The sequence below is a fragment of the Balaenoptera acutorostrata genome, chromosome 17 (genome assembly GCF_949987535.1).
Source record: "Balaenoptera acutorostrata chromosome 17, mBalAcu1.1, whole genome shotgun sequence".
Lineage (NCBI taxonomy): Eukaryota > Metazoa > Chordata > Mammalia > Artiodactyla > Balaenopteridae > Balaenoptera > Balaenoptera acutorostrata.
The window spans coordinates 53837736-53853936 of NC_080080.1; the positions used below are offsets into that span (position 1 = coordinate 53837736).

Here is a 16201-nt window from a genome sequence, read left to right on the forward strand (position 1 = left end):
CTTAGACTGGCATTCATTATTTTAGGACTCTCACTGCCTCTTCCATCTGTCCATCCATCCGTCCATTCCTCCCTTCATTCAACAGGTACTTTTCCAGCACTGACTATGTTCCAGATAATTGTGTTAGGTACTGGGGCCTCTGTAGTATAACAAGACAGAGAGAGTCCTTACCCTCCTAAATCTCCCTGCCCCCACTACTCATCACACTTACATACACACATGCATACACTGACTTACATTACAGATAGAATTGATAAGTAATCTTGTTACTCTTAAAATTAATTAATTCCTGGTACAAGAACCTGAGCCCTAGGTCTTCACTGGACGAAAGTTTCCATATTGCTGACTGTCAAAATGCACCTTTTCTTGCTTAGTTCTCAGTTCTTCCCTGGGCTGGGCCCCACCCTTCCATCTTCTCTGCTTGGCTTGTACAGTCTCCCTACCCATGTCAGGCCCCTTCTCTGGGGTCCTGTGTTGCATTAAACCAATCACACACACAGGAGGGAGAAGTGTGAATTCTTTGAACCCAAGTTGCACTGTATTTTCAGACACTTCCATTTGTCATATACTTTCACGGGACTCAATTGTCCTTGGGGGAATGACTTCCCTTGAACAAATGTGTTTGTAACCACCCAAATTTCAAATGAGCTGAGTGAGTATGATAGAAATGTACGGGCATGCTGAAACAGAATATGTACATTTAATGGCCAAAATATTTTTCCTGAGCTTCCAGGCTCCTCTACCTGGGAATAATTTAAATACAAGGGAGAATCTTATTCCTCATTTACTGCACAGAGTCGATTCTCACCTGGCTAAAATTAGTTTTTAAATCACTGGGTTTTATGCTTCTGTGGTGCACTTGGTCCCCTGTGACCCCACCATTACACTCACTCTTACTCCTGCTGATTATCTGTGATTATGCACCTCGTCAAGTTGTCAAGTGGTTGCCATTAAATGCCTTCAAATCTGAAGTAGTTAATTAGTTCTCTAGTCATTCCCTGGATCCTGGATTTTAAGCCTCGACTGTTTTATTTCCTTTTGTACAATTGGAGCTGAGTTGCCCCAAAATGGATAAACTCAGCCTCCAGGATGACTTGTGCATCTCATTCATGATTCTGATTTTATGACATGCCTAGACAAGTCCCAAATTAATTTCATGGCAAGAGACTTCCTGTACTTATGGTGAGGATAGATTTTCCGCTTCACACAGCACTCTGAGCTACTCTATCCTGCCAACATTCCAAAGTCAGCAAAACAGAGTGAACACCATAGTTCTCTCACCTCTCTATTTTGGTTTAGTTTTTGAATGTTTTGCTAATCATACATTTCCTCAGAAGGTCAGGTGCAGAGCTCTGGAATAGAAACTTCCTCCAGAAAATTTTCTGATCCTCCCCAAATCACCCCTTCTAGCTTTGTGCTGGTTTCTAATGGAGCCACAACTTGTTTTTGCTGCTGAAAAGTATCAGACAAGAGTTATCGCCATTATTTTTAGAAACCATTTCCCCAATGCCAAGCACAGAGGGAATTCATTAGGGGAGCCCATTATGGTAACTAACTCCTTAGTCTTGTCTAAATTGATAAGACATGGATTCATGACCTTACTCATAGAAACATCCAGAAAGAAACATGACTTTAAGTATTGAATAAGCCAATGGAATTTTTCTTGGTTGAAGTAAAATTAACTTACAGAAGATAATAGTTAACTGCTGTTGAGAGTTTTATTGTGTCTGGAACAACTACTCTAAGAGGTTTACATACATTAACTCATTTAATACCTAACCCTCTGAGCAGGTACTTTTATCACTCTTGCTCACAGATGAGGAGAGTGAGGCACAGAGAAGTTAACTTGCCTGAGGCCACGTGTTGGGGAGTGCTGTGTACCTTGTACCCAGGCCTCCAGAAGACTGAACAGGATTGTAGAATGTTCATTTCTCATTTGTCTCAGTTTTAGTGTACCAACTACTAACACACAGGCCTCACTTTTGGAAAATTCTCGGAAAGGGGCTTCTCTGGTGGCACAGTGGTTAAGAATCCGCCTGCCAATGCAGGGGACACGGGTTCGAGCCCTGGTGCGGGAAGATCGCACATGCGGTGGAGCAACTAAGCCCGTGCGCCACAACTACTGAGCCTGTGCTCTAGAGCCCGCAAGCCACAACTACTGAAGCCCACGCACCTAGAGCCTGTGCTCCGCAACAAGAGAAGCCACCACAATGTGAAGCCCGTGCACCGCAACGAAGAGTAGCCCCTGCTCTCTGCAACTAGAGAAAGCCTGCATGCAGCAACGAAGACTAAATGCAGCCAAAAATTAATTAATTAATTTTTTTTAAGAAAAGATTGACCATGTGTTTAAAAAAAAAATTATCAGAAATATGTAAGACTCTCTCACCATCTTTTCTGTTGTGATAGATATTGATGGTTAATATTGAACATTTGGGAAAAGGAAATAGAGTATTCAGGATTTAAAAATAAAAACCCTCATTGCTCCGTGAATGACATTTCATTTGTCATTTTTGTAATTATTTTGCTGTCATCTAGGGACCCAAATGAAAGTTTTTAAATGTGTTGCTGCCATCCAGTGATCTAAATGAAAATAACATGCAAACTTGATTTTGTCTTCTTATTTGCATTTTAAGTCTTTAAGTGCTACCTTAGGGGTCATTTAAAAAAATCATTAAATCTTCATATACTAAACTTGAAATTTTTAGAATTTCTAAAAATATGACATTTGCAGTTTTTCTTACTTCTCACTTATTCTTTGTCCGCTAAAATAATGTATTTTGCTCATGTCCACAGCTCCTTTTTAGTATCAAATAAGAGGGTATTAGAGGAGAAACTAAAATCTCATTAATTTTATTTATACATGGTATCTGATGTGGTTTTGGACCATATGTATTTCTTTTAGAACAATTTTATTTGTGCCAATTCTTATTTGAGTAACTGACATACTAATTTTTCACATCTATCCAGTTGTTTATAGTTGATCAATTTCACCCATATTTATTTAATTATGTAAATGATTATAGTTAGACACCAAAATCTTCAGTTTTACATGTTCTGTGTAGAATACTCCCCATTCATCTACATAAGTATTCACTGATTACACATAAAGAATTTTGGATCAGTGGTCCTGAATAGTTATTTACCTCTTCATAAATATATTCTGTCTCCCCATTAAAGGGGTAGGAATTATATACACCCTCTCAAAATGTAGCAATGCCCTATATTCAGTAAATTCTTATTGATGATGCCCCATTCATAGACTTTTAAGGATATAATCATCTGACTATTGTAACACACACATCATTCAAATTAGTTTCTGCCCTTTGCTGAAGTTTTAAAATATCTGAAATGATTATATCTGAAGAACAAAAGTTGGCAGATGTGGAAACATTTTTCACCACAGCAGCTCCTAGCCATCTCCCCTCTGTAGGCTGTGTATGCCTAAAATGTAATTGTTTGGAAGACTGTGCATGATCAGGAAAATTGTCCCCCTACTGAATAAGGACACAGTGTGGTTTCAATATTCTAATGGACATTTATAATAATTCAGCACTTTGAGTTGCAGGGAGAAGTTGAGAGGAAGTTTTAAGTTGGGTGATAATTGTGATCATTTACAATGACTTGGATGGGGGAGAGGGAATATATGTTCTACTGGAAGGCTACCACCTGAAGCTAAAGAGATCATTTTCCAAGGAGACCCAAACTGAATGAGATGAGTAAAAACCAGTATTAGTCTTAATCCTGTGTTGTTAAAGAAGATGAGTATTTGTCCTGGGTTCATCTATGTTCATGAAATCAAATGTTTATTGAGTGCTTATCAAGTGCCAGACACCATACTAGGCAAAAAGGGGGATGTTAGTGTACAAGATTCATGTCTGTGCCCTAATGGAGCTCATGGTCTAGGGAGATACCTTCTCTTGATTAGACATTTTCCCTTAAAACAGTTCCAGCCTTGTCCAGCCTGTGTAAGCTTGTGTAAGCACCATTGTAGCTAGAATTAAGTCATATGTTCCTTCACCACATATGAGTGTGCATTGGGTACATTTTTACAGTGCTCCCAGCATTACCAAGTACCCTGAGAGAATCAGTTTGTGTATTACCACTAACTGATGAAAGCTCCACACCTCCTAATTTCAAGGGGTTTAATTAACACAACCAGTTTGCACTGACCAACCTGGTTTTACTTCACCCAAATGGTAAACCATTAAATAACATTAGCCTCCTAGGACTCTGTCACATGACTTGATTTCCAGCATTGCAGGACTCTCCTGACCCAATACCATTTTCATTCTTTAGGGTAATTCAATTATTGCTGCCATTTTTGAAAGTAAGTTAACATATTAGCCAGTGATGTGATAAAAGATTTATCAAAGCTACTAACTGCAAAATTAGACTTTATGTCTAAAGATATTTTTGAAGGTCTCAATGTATGGATTTTTTCAGTGTTAGACTGGTGTTATCTTGATGCACATTTTAAAAAAATAAGGACATAAAGGCTACAGTCTGAGTTGATTCCATGCCCCTAAGTTAGCAACCATGGTACTGGTATGCACCCCAGAATCCTAAACCAACTTTGAGGCCTCTGGAAACTAGTCCACACTGTCAAATGTATGGCTACACATTCCTCTTCTGTCTGCAATCTCCTCGGAAGGCCCCCAGTAATTGCTTCAGCTGCTCTACAAGGAATGTAGCTTCCAATCCAACTCAGAATTTGAGTCACTTCAGTTATAAAAATAAACTTACAATGTTCTCCCTCCTTAAAAAACACAACACTCAACTGTTTACATTCATGTCTTTATTAGTTTTGATGATCAGTACAACTGCTTTTACTTCAAGTGCAGGCATTCACTCCTGCATGTTCTAGGAATCATTAATCCCACGCTCAAATTAGAAAGATATCAGAGGCAGTTTTTATTTTAATAAGCATGCAAAGATAAAAGTAGTAAAATGAAAAATAAATGGCCCTCCTTCAGGTAAAGAAAAATATTAGGATAAAGTCAACATCTTTATGAAGAAAGCATTCAAATAGTGGGTCAATTTTTTTAAAAAAATTCCTAGTCAGTGTATTTTACTTTCATTGATAATCAAAACCAGGCAATCTTTACAGTAGTTTAAATGTGAATAAGTGATGGACCTCTTATTGGTTTTATTTAAAGGTTAAAACACATCACCATCTCAATTCTCGGTATCCACAGTCATTTTAATTTCTGGCTTATGCTGAATTGCTATACGATCTTCAGACACCTCTACCCCCACGTATATAATTACTCATTATTTCTTTAAGATGGATAACTCATAACATGAAAAGAGTAAACTGAAGTTCTGTGAAATTTAAGATGACACAAAAACAGTGCCCAACAGCCATTTTTCTCTACCTTTCCTCTTCCAACTCTGTTTCTTCTTCTTTGAAACCTTACTAGAAATGCTGTTTTTACAGGAAAGGTGATTATTAAAAAGGCCAAATGCTTTCATATTAGATCTTGTCAATAGTTAATTCCAGTTTCTTGGTGATCACATCTCTCATCTTCATTGCTTGGTATGGAAAAGTGAAATATACTTGGAGTAAGAAGCACCAAAAGGAGGCAAGGAAACAAGCTCTGCACTGTCGGTTTCCTTTCCTGAAGAGGGCAAGCTCCAGCAGCCTCACTTGAAGGAGGCCTTCACTATCCTGCCTTTGACAGGCTGTGGAGGGCGCCAGTTCCTCACCAGGTGCACCGGGGGCTCATTTTCCGCGCTGGAGTAGAGGCCCCGCAGCTTGGCCATCTGCAAGGGGCGAGGGAAGGCTGTCAGCATGACATTTGGACCAAGTGGACACATTAAGCGTGTGACAAAGAGTTAGAAATCGCCAGCTTTCTAAACAAGCAAACTACAAAACCTGTCTCCAATGTCCAGTCCAGAGTTATTTGGTTCTGAGTAACAAAAACCTTTTTTTTTTTTTTTTTTTTTTTTAATTTGTAAAAACACTTTTCTTCATTTTATACAGGATCACCATACCCTCTGGTCAAAACCTTTTCCTCCTGAATTCTGAAACAATTATTTTAATTTGACAGATCAGTGTGAAATCTATCCCTTATGTAGGAGTGGAAGACAGTGCAAATAATAAGCTCAATTGGCCCTTCATTGCATAAGTTAATGAAGTCAATTTACATGAACACTTAGAAGGGAGGCCTGAGGAGAGAGGTCGAAGGTATTGAAAGCAGACAGACTGGAGGTGCAATCTCAGATCCTGCCCTTGGCTGTGTGATCATGAGCAAACTGCTTAACCTATCTGAGCCTCAGCCTACTTAGCTGTAAAACTGGGGAACCAGTACACACCTCACAAGGATATTCAATCCCTTCCACCAGCATCTTATCCCCAGGCCTGTATTTACCATTCCATCTCCTAAACAGGGCTCAGTATTTGGGAGTTCTCCAAATTAGCAAAGTCTAACTCATATGGATCTGTACCCTTCAGTGTTTCTAGAGCACAAACTTGGGCATTGTTCAGCATCACCGCCACCTTTAAATGTTCTTGCATTTAGCCTGGTACCCTTTGGAAGTTGAGCTTTAGAAAGTTAAACAGGCTGATCGTAATTAACCGGGGCAAACTATGAAATCTCCAGTCGCAGAGCTGTTCGGTAAGCATCTATTGCTTTATATTTTCAGTTTAGCGTCTGTATCTCACAGAGCCCGCCGGCGACGGTAAGTCAGCGTGTTCTCAAGGCCGGCCCGCGGCCGCCGCTCACCTGTTCGGGGCTCACGGTGATCGGCTCCTTCAGCAGGAGCCACACGATGCACTCCTCGCAGGGCGGCGTGGTGAAGGAGCCGTGGTAGGTCCAGTAGTCTCGGCAGGCGGGGAACAGGCAGGACGGGTCGAAGTTCGTGAAGGGCGCCTCCTTGCCCTGGGAGACAGCGGGACCCAGCGCGGTGAGCGGGCGCATGCGCATCGCCTGCCCCAGCGTCTCACCGTTTGGGGAGAATGGATTTCAAATGCAACAGAGAAAACGGGGCTTGTGAACAAGGACGTGCCTTTCAGATATAAAGGGCAGATGGGGGAGGCCGGTTTGCATGGTATGACTTTGCCACAGTCAATTTTATTCCTTATTCACTCTAGGTAGCACTATAAATCTATCATTTCTCAAGAAAAAGGACAAACTCATTATAAACTGTAATAGAAATATTTCATACAAGTTAATGCTGTGGTTCTTGATGATACAAAACAGAGTTGCATTTTTATTGAGTATCATACTCAGAATACTTACTTTCTCTGGTGGTAAAACTAAAAGCGTTTGATTAGAACAGAAAGAATTAAAGTGAGTCTGCTAAGTAGAAGAATCTACTGTTAAGATTTAAAATATACAGGTGCCACCCAGGAGAGAAAGGGAAACACTAGGACCCAAACATTTAGTACCTCTGCATGTGTGTAAGTGTGTGTGTGTGTGTGTGTGTGTGTGTGTGTGTGTGTGTGTGTGTGTTGGGCAGGGGAACACCACTCAACTTTTCTCTCAAACACTTCATTAAAAATGTAGTTATCTGACAGGTTGACTATGAGGATTAAATAAATTTATGTATGTGAAACTGCTCTAAAACCTATAAACCATAAAAATATACATACAAATATAATAGCATTTGCTTTTATATGTATGCTTAGCATTTTCATCAAACTTACTAACAGATTTTAGGTGAAAGAAATACACTTGAAAATGTAAAAAGAAAAAATTGACATACCCTGCTTTTATGTTCTGGGAGGGAAAATGATTTTTTTTTACCTTTGTCTTAATTTTGTCCAGCGCATCAAGGAGCAGCTGGAACTCGCCTTTCTCATGTCCTATCTGTTAAAAAAAAAAAAAAGAAAAAGTAAACCAACAACTATATTTTTCTCTTCTCCATAATTTAGGATTGTCTTAAAAACTAATTTTAATCCATCCATCTACAACTAGTGTTTATAAATCTGTCAGAATATCTTGTACTAAGCAAAAACATAAGTTTATTCCCCCCCCCCAAGATTTTAGAGTATATATTTTCTGAACTAAACTTGGACTCCAGGCCTCTGAAGTACAAAACCACAAATTACATGTTGATTTACATCTATGTCCTTGACCTTCTCTGTGAAGTCAGTCTACTTTTCTTTTTAATAGAATTAGAGCTAGGATGGACTCAGTGTATCTAAAACTAAACTCGTTGTCTTTCTGCTCAGACCCACTCCACTTCCTGTAGTACTGTGTTCAAGCACTGAAAATGACCCAATGAATTCAGAACATAAAACAAATTAGGTCATTCAAAAAGAAAGAAGCTAGATTTTCACCTCTGGCTTAAAATCTTGGTTATGTTACCACTAAATTCATGTGTTAATGACACCAAGTCCTCTCTACACCAAGGCTGGCTCAACAACACACACATTCCATGTGCTATCTTAGCCTGGGATCATGTGAGTGGTGGCCACCCTAAGCCGAGTGGATGTCCAGCCAGGGACTCGGCATCACAGACGTTCCCAACATTGGCTTTTCTGGTTTCCACTGCAATTGACATGGAGTAGCAGGAAAGGGTAATGAACAATGCTGCCCTTGCCCTCACTGCCAGTGAAATAAGCTCCTTCAAAGGCTCCATCTCCACTGCCCCCCCACACACACACCACACACATACACACACGCACACACACGCATACATCCTGCATCTTAAGAAAATTTAGAAGTGCTAGGGGTACTGAAGTATGGCAAAAGTTACTCTTTTAAGGGAGAGCAAAAAATTTTGAGCTGATCTTAACAGAAATATCTTGAATAGTTGAATGAATACTGAAATTCATTCCTCTCTCCCCTTTAAATAAAAGGAGGGAGTAAAACTTAAGCATTGATAAGGAACTAAACTTTGAAAAAAATACATGGTCAATTTTTACCTTACCTTCAGAAAAATGCCAATCACAGCTACTCCATCAGGTTGCTTCAGAGCACTTGCAAAACTGTTATACTTTGAATTCCAGTGAACCAAATGAAGCTGAAACCATAGAACAGAGGTTATGAGGTAAATTCCTAAAATAAGGAAACAAGTATAAAATTATTCACAATAAACCCAATAATTATACAGTCTAAGGTTGCTGAACACTCTCACAGAAGTTGACAGAATTCTAAAAATTAGCATGCAATATTTTGGTAAGACATTTAATGATTCAAATTAAAAGTTATGATAGGTAGAATTGGTAAAAACTGAACTTTCATTAAACCAATTCAAAATATTATTTTAGCTTTGTATAACATTAGTCCTTTTTCTGACCAAATCAAACAGTGAAACACAGAGTTATAAACAGGAATCTGCTAGCATTCTAAAGTCACAATTAACTGGGAAGTAGGAGAGGAAAAATAAGGGGACAAATTCTTAGGTGTCTTCATGCCTCTCTCCTTTCAGCAACAAATGGTCTAGAACTGGGTGGTCACCTTACCTTAATAATGTTAAGGTGCTAACATAGACACTAGTTAAATTAGTCAAATTTTTCACATTGCATTATATAGAATGGCAAGAGAATACAATAGTTCATGGCAATTTAGAAGTATTTTATTCAAGACCAAAAGTGTGAGATAATCCCACATGTAAAGACCGAACTGCAAGCCTTGCCCACATTTGTAAGGAATATACTAAACTTTCCCCATTTGTGGGGGAAGATGTCTGGAAGGCATTCTCAATTAATTTATCCTGTCACCGGCTGTCTAGATGGGCTGTAGAGAAATGATCACAGGGAAGTACTTCGGGTCTCCTATAGTTTAGTTTAACTGTTTAGTCAAATTTAGTTAGGCTGCCTAATGATGCTGCCTAAGAGAGTGTCCACAAGTGGCTCCAAGGTTTCTGTCTCAGCTCCTATGGTTGACCAGAGTCTGCCTCTGGAAGAGTTTGGCAGTACAAATGGAATTATCCTCACCTCCAGGGCATTTGTCACCCCTTATAGGCTTGGCTTTATACAGAGAACATGCAGGAGGCTTGTCTTATTTCCTTGTAATTTGATGCCTTGATCTGAGCTACAAATCATGGGTTTCCGTTAAGGGTTAACTGGAACAGAGAGTAGTATTTGTTCACATTAAATTGTGTGTATCTATATCTAGCTATCTCTGTATAAGTACATATGTACATATAAAATCACACACACATCCACACACATATGCACACCCTTCATTAAGAGACTAGAGCATAAGCATTAGCCAGAATTACTAAGTGCTATTTTTAAAGCACCACAGTCTTGTAAAAGAGGCAGCTTAGAGCACTGGGCAGGATGATGAACTATGAAGCCAATCAGCATAAGGTAGAGCACAGGTCTAGCACTCATGCGCTGTGTGACTTTGTTATGTAACCTTTCTGTGCCTCAGTTTCCTTGTCTGTAGCCCATCTCATAGTGTGCTGAGAGGATCAAATGAGTTAGTACTTGTAGGCACTTAATAAGTATTAGCTACCATTATCTTTTCAGTTCCAGTCAGGTCCCTGGCTTTTTTAAAAATATTATTATTAAGCTGCTATCCAATTTCTAAATACAATCTTGAAATTCTTCATGCGTGACACTAACTCACCTACACTCTCTTAACTGTCTAACCTAGAATGTTGGGCAGCTTCAGTTTATGCTAAACTATTGCAGCTCTTTTCATAACTACAGGCTTGAAGCAAACGCATTGGATGCTATTCTGTCATTATCGTTCAGTTTTCAGTTTTCACCGGGTGAGATCCAGAGTGGGTAATGGCAATTCCTCCTACCTCCGCTGCATACTTGACTCCATCCACGCTGTGCTCAGAGCCGTGATCATCCGAGGAGCCCCAGTGAAGATGAAACTGGCGAAGCCGGTAGGGTGCAGTGAGAGGACCACCTCTCAGCACTGTGATTCAGAGAAGCTAGGTCAGCAGTGAACTCACACTTCTTTTACAGAGCCCTGCTTTAAACAGCCCTTATAGCCTAAGCTTGATGGGCTGGGCTGATGGTGCCATTCCCAAGCACACTTGTCTCTTTCTCACAAAGTCAAGTCTTGGGTTATATCAGAATAAATGCTTTCTCTTCTCTGTCTTTCTGATTTTCTTTGCTTGTTTTATTATTTTTTAAATGTCAATTTAACATGTATGAAAATAAAATTAAAACAGGAGATGGGCAATGAAAACAACCAAAGCACAGGTCTGTTGTGTGGTGCACTGGGGAGAACAGGATATTTGAGAGCCAGGCAGACTTAGGTTTCAATCCCGGCCCCACCCCCTGCTAGTTGTGTGATCTCAGGCAAATTGCTAAACTTCTCTGAACCCATTTCTGCATCTCTCTGAAGGTGATAATAATACTGACCTTTCAGAGCTGCTGTGAGGATTAAATGAGATTAAGGGCTTTAAACTGCTCATCACAGTGCCCAGCAGAGTCATCACTGAACAAATGTGAATTCCTTCTCCATGTCTCGCCTCACTACACTTTTCTTCAGTACTACAGGCAAGAGCTCTCATCCATGTCTAATTCAGACTGTGTTTACTCAAATGAGATGAAATGGAAAATTCAGAAGTTTCCCAGGAAATCAATGTGGACCCCTAAACGAGATGATTCTCCATAGCATGAATGTGAGTTTGTTGTCCAAATACCTCAACCTGGCACTTAACTTGGTTTCACTTCATTCAGCCTGGGGAGTGATTTAGAAGTTCAAATATTTTCTAAAGGATATTGGAAACTATACAGAAACCCTAAAATCAAAATTTAGCAACATAAGCTAGATCAAAATAGAATTCAGAGGGTAGCTATTCTAGAAAAGATTGACTAACTGTTGGTGCTGAAATGGCACACTGAAAGCCATAGTATAGGTCTAAAACAATAGAATGAGGCTTGTGTAAGCTTGGTCATGTAGGAACGACTGGTTTGATTAATTGCATTTTTTTCTACCCAACCACTAGGAACAGTTATTATTTGGTCATATGAGTCCAATTTATTAGGATGAATTATATGAAATTGTCAATAGTCAATCATTTTTGCTTACAAAAAGTCATTTTCATGTGATCCAACCTAACAGATACTGTTTAATTTTGTTACTAATCCTTCAGAATGGAACTTGATTTAAATGGATAAGAGAAAAAAAGTAGCAGATACCAACGAGATTATTGTTTAAGAAAATATATTTTTATGATATTCCTTACCTGGAACCTGCTAGTAGGTAGAAATTATAACTATTACTCTTTAATTACAACATCATTGAGAATATTCATTCCTATACATCAGTAAGGATAATTTTAAATTTTTTACAAATGTGGTTATAGGAAAATGTATTACTGTATATCAAGCACCAAAATGCTAAAGGTAGATTCTTACTTCATTCACAGTGAAATAAAGCATTTCTAATTAGCCTTCTTTTATTTCATTGATTTGCTTAATAGTGTAGGTGAAATAAAGAGATTTTTTTTTAAACATGAGATTTTTCATTTTCACACAAATACAAATCACAACTCAAGAAGAAATTGTCAGATTCTTCAAAAACACTCACCAAAATGATTAGTCAGATGAACCCCACTGAAGCATTGAAGGCAAGTCTTCTTGATTCATACAGTGGGTCTACTCTCTCCCCTGGATTGGCCCCTACCCACACAGCAGAGGAAGAGAGTACCTACTTGGTTTCTTTGCTATGTTCCTTGCTCTGTAGAATGGAATCTGTGCCACTTTTGGGACTGGGAGCCTTGCTCTCCAGGCCTTGGTTAGGAAGCAAAAAACCCCTCAGGTGTAGACCATCAGAGCCTGAAGAACACTCATTTGGACTCATTACCATCACCTCCCTATCAAGTTTCATTTCAGGAATGCATTGCCAACTTTTAGCTTGGGCATGGGGCCATTTTGTAGCAGCCTGGGTGACCAGCATTAGAGAGTGAGACATTCCTCTTCTATGTATAAATGTAATTCTTCAAGACTAGAGCAAAGTCAAATGTCATCTCCTTTTTCAGAGAAGAAGTGCCCCCCGCTTCCCACCAATTCTGTTGCTGTGTCATAAATCACATTTTGCTAATATGGATGTTGAAAATGTTCACGTGTCTCTACCTAAGTGTGATACTTACTTGACCTGTCATAAGTATCATCAAACACAACCCTGCAGGTCTTCCCATTGTTCAGGATGGTCTTGGCAGAGCCGGGGTCATAAGATGCTGACCATGGCTTCAGGGAAGGGTCGTGCTTGATGTCTTTAGTGTGCAATTCAATGGGCGACTGGTTGTCTCCCTTGGCAATCGGGTAAAGTTCATGCCAGTGGTCAGGACCTGGGAAATCAAATTGAGGGGATTTATTTATTTGGTGGCACAATCCAAGCCCTCTTTCTAAGTGACTAAACCAGCAAAATACACAGAGGCTAGCCAGTGATTATAAAAAGGTCTTGAATATCAGATTGGGCAATACAAGGCTTAGTGTTTAAGACCTGTTCATAGTTTTGTTAATAGTGTACCTGGAGACTATACTTAACTCTGTGTATTTCCTCAAATTTTCCGTGTATTTGCTCAAATATAGCCTCAAAGCTTTATTTTTGAAGTGGACTTCATCACATGTTTTACCAATGCCATCTTCTGTCATAGAGCCGGAATAAAATAACACTGACCCTAAGTAGATTTCAGAGCATATCCATATTCCTTTTCCCATGGGTAAGCAGGAGCTGCAGGCAGAGCAGCTTAGACCAATACCAGGCTCAGAGAGGTTAAGTGCTTGCCCAGTATCATGGAGAAGGGGACAGTGAGAACTGGCCCTCGGTGGTCTGACTTCTCCGTCAGAGGCACTGCGATCTGGGCTAGTTACCGAACCTCTCTGCGCTTCAGTTTCCTCCAATGGGAGTAATAACAGCTCCACACCACGGAGAACTAAATCAGATAAAAAGTAAAAGGGTCAGCAGTGTTTGGCACTCGGGAAGTGCTCGGTAAATGTTAGTTTCCATCCGCGCCACCGCACTTGCTGGAGTTGCGCACTTTCTGAGCAGCACCATCCCGAACTGACCGGCAGCCGCTGCCCACACTCACCGTTGTGGTCGGCGTAGCCCCACTCCTTGGCCATGGTCGTTTTCTTGGGCACTGGACGGCTGCTGCCTTCTCTCCTCCGCCGTGCACAGTCCCCGTGAGCCCTCACCTTTTATATAGGTCCCCCCACACTTGCACGGCCTTATTAGGTCAGCGAGGGTGGGGTGGGGGGCTAAACAGGATTGGGGTGGTATTTGGGAGGCGGAGTGGGGAAGCCAATGAATTCCAAAAGTTGGACAGCTGTCGGGGTGGGGGGAGATGGGCGGAGGGCATCCTTCCCCTCTCCTCCCCTCTCCTCCCCTCCCCTCCCCTCTCCCTGGGAGCGCTTCTCCTGGCCCTTCTATTCCTTCCTCCCGGCTCCTAAAGCTGCACGGCTCTCTAACCCCGGGCGCCGATGTGCAGAAATGCCGGCGACTTTCGCCTCCTCCTCCTCCCTCCCTCCCTCCTCCAAGCTTTTTTTTTTTTTTTTTTTTTTTTTGGTAAGGGGGGATGGGGCGTGGTAGTTGTGCTTAGCATCCAACTAAAATCTGCACCCCGCTGGCACTTGCAGCCTCACTTAGAAGTTGCTTTTAGCGCAGGCTGCCGGTCTGGCTGCGGTCTCCAGATGCTTCTGCGGGTTTATTTCGCTCCAGCGATCCGGTTTCGGTGGCTGGAAAGAACACGTTTGTTTGCCTGACCCATGTTTGACTCCCTTGCAGGCAACTTGTAAAATCCTAGCAGCAAAGGATGGGAAGAAAGAGGCCGGAGGGCAGGTTCTCTAACTCTGTTATTCTTGAGAGATTGACGATGCCAGATCCCTGAACCACACCAGGCAGCATTTCTTAACCTCGTGGGTCCCTTTGGTCCTCAGGACTCCGAGGGCTGGGTCTCGGGAATCGGGGAGAGATCTGGATGCAGGTTACCGCAGAGCAGGAGCCTGATTTACCGACTGCGTGAGCTGTAAGTCTGCTCACGAAAAGTCGAGAACCTTCTGGAGTGTTGGAAGGCCACGAACATAAAGTGAGTCATATTGTGTAAAACGTATGACCTCATTTTCCAAGACATAATGAAAGACTGGAAGAAAAGAGAGCGGAAAATTTTCCAGAATTGCTTTGTATTTTTTTTCTCCCCCTCCCAAGTTGTTTTATAGTACGATAACCCACACAAAAGGAGAATAGAACTGGCGTATCCAGTGTGCACATGTCGAAGATATATTTTTAAACGTCTGGTTGTAGTTCACACTGAAGAAACAGTGTAGTAGATATTTACAGTTTTAAGAGTATATAAATTTTTTTCTTTGTTCCAGGTCAGTATTAATTTTATTTCTAAAAAAGACAGCAAGAAGAGATAAGCCTAATTCCAGTGCTGTCTTGAACAAGGTTGTAATATACCTTTTCTTAATTACTTTGACTTTTATTGATGTTAGGCTTTTGTATCTGGGGATTACAAAACTTGAAAAGGAAATCTCTCATCATGGTAAAGATAGCTCATCCCCAAGGCATGTGGAATGACTAACCACACTCATAACCTGGACGCCAGGGGAGTCACTCCCCAGCGTATTTTTGTGACCAGGGATTATTTGATCCACACAATAGCGATGTGGAATCAAGAACTGAGACGGTTTGGAAAATCCAAGCAAACATCAATGCAAATGCCCTTAGACTCTGAGCTCAAATATGTCAGTGTTGGATTAGAAAGGCTACTGAGTTGGCATATCTGGGCCATTTTTCTGCTTCACTGTGATAGTGTGCCGCTGTAGTTTGTGGTTAATAGAGGTTATATTCTGCGTAATTATTTGTATCAGTAAACTACGATCCTGTGCCAATTCACGAAATTGTTTCCATCTCTCTTTTTCTGCTATATGTGGTTAGAAGATTGGTAACTACATTTCATGTTATTTGATACAGTAATGATACAGGTAAAGTTTTGTAATAAAGCCTTTATACCAAACAAGGCCAACAATCCAGGAATTCATCATATTGTTACTATTTATGCATAGAGTTTTAAAATGGGTTGTCATTAATTAAAATTTTAAAAAGACTGTGCAAAGTAATCAATTAAACACTTGCACAATAGCACATAATTTCACATAAACACTAGTTAGAATTTGCAAAGTGAAATGTTTAATAGGTTTGGGCTTGTGGTCTTGAAAACTAATGTTGGTTTTTTCATTGTACTTTCTTGTGAGAGTTAATCAAAATTGGAATTTCAAAACAGTTTATATCATGTCATTTTAGACCATAATATATTTTTCAGAAGCCCCAAATTA

General features: G+C 40.3%; 1 protein-coding gene across 1 annotated transcript; it reads right to left on the reverse strand.

Annotated features, from left to right (window-relative positions):
- Positions 1-4780: 4780 nt before the first annotated feature.
- Positions 4781-14294, reverse strand: CA3 (carbonic anhydrase 3). Its single transcript, XM_007180134.3, has 7 exons — positions 13957-14294; positions 13015-13212; positions 10708-10826; positions 8878-8970; positions 7749-7811; positions 6726-6881; positions 4781-5763 (listed from the first exon to the last, which is right to left on the reverse strand). Exons 1-7 carry the CDS (start codon positions 13988-13990, stop codon positions 5644-5646), a joined length of 783 nt encoding a protein of 260 aa, XP_007180196.2. The 5' UTR covers positions 13991-14294; the 3' UTR covers positions 4781-5643.
- Positions 14295-16201: the final 1907 nt, after the last annotated feature.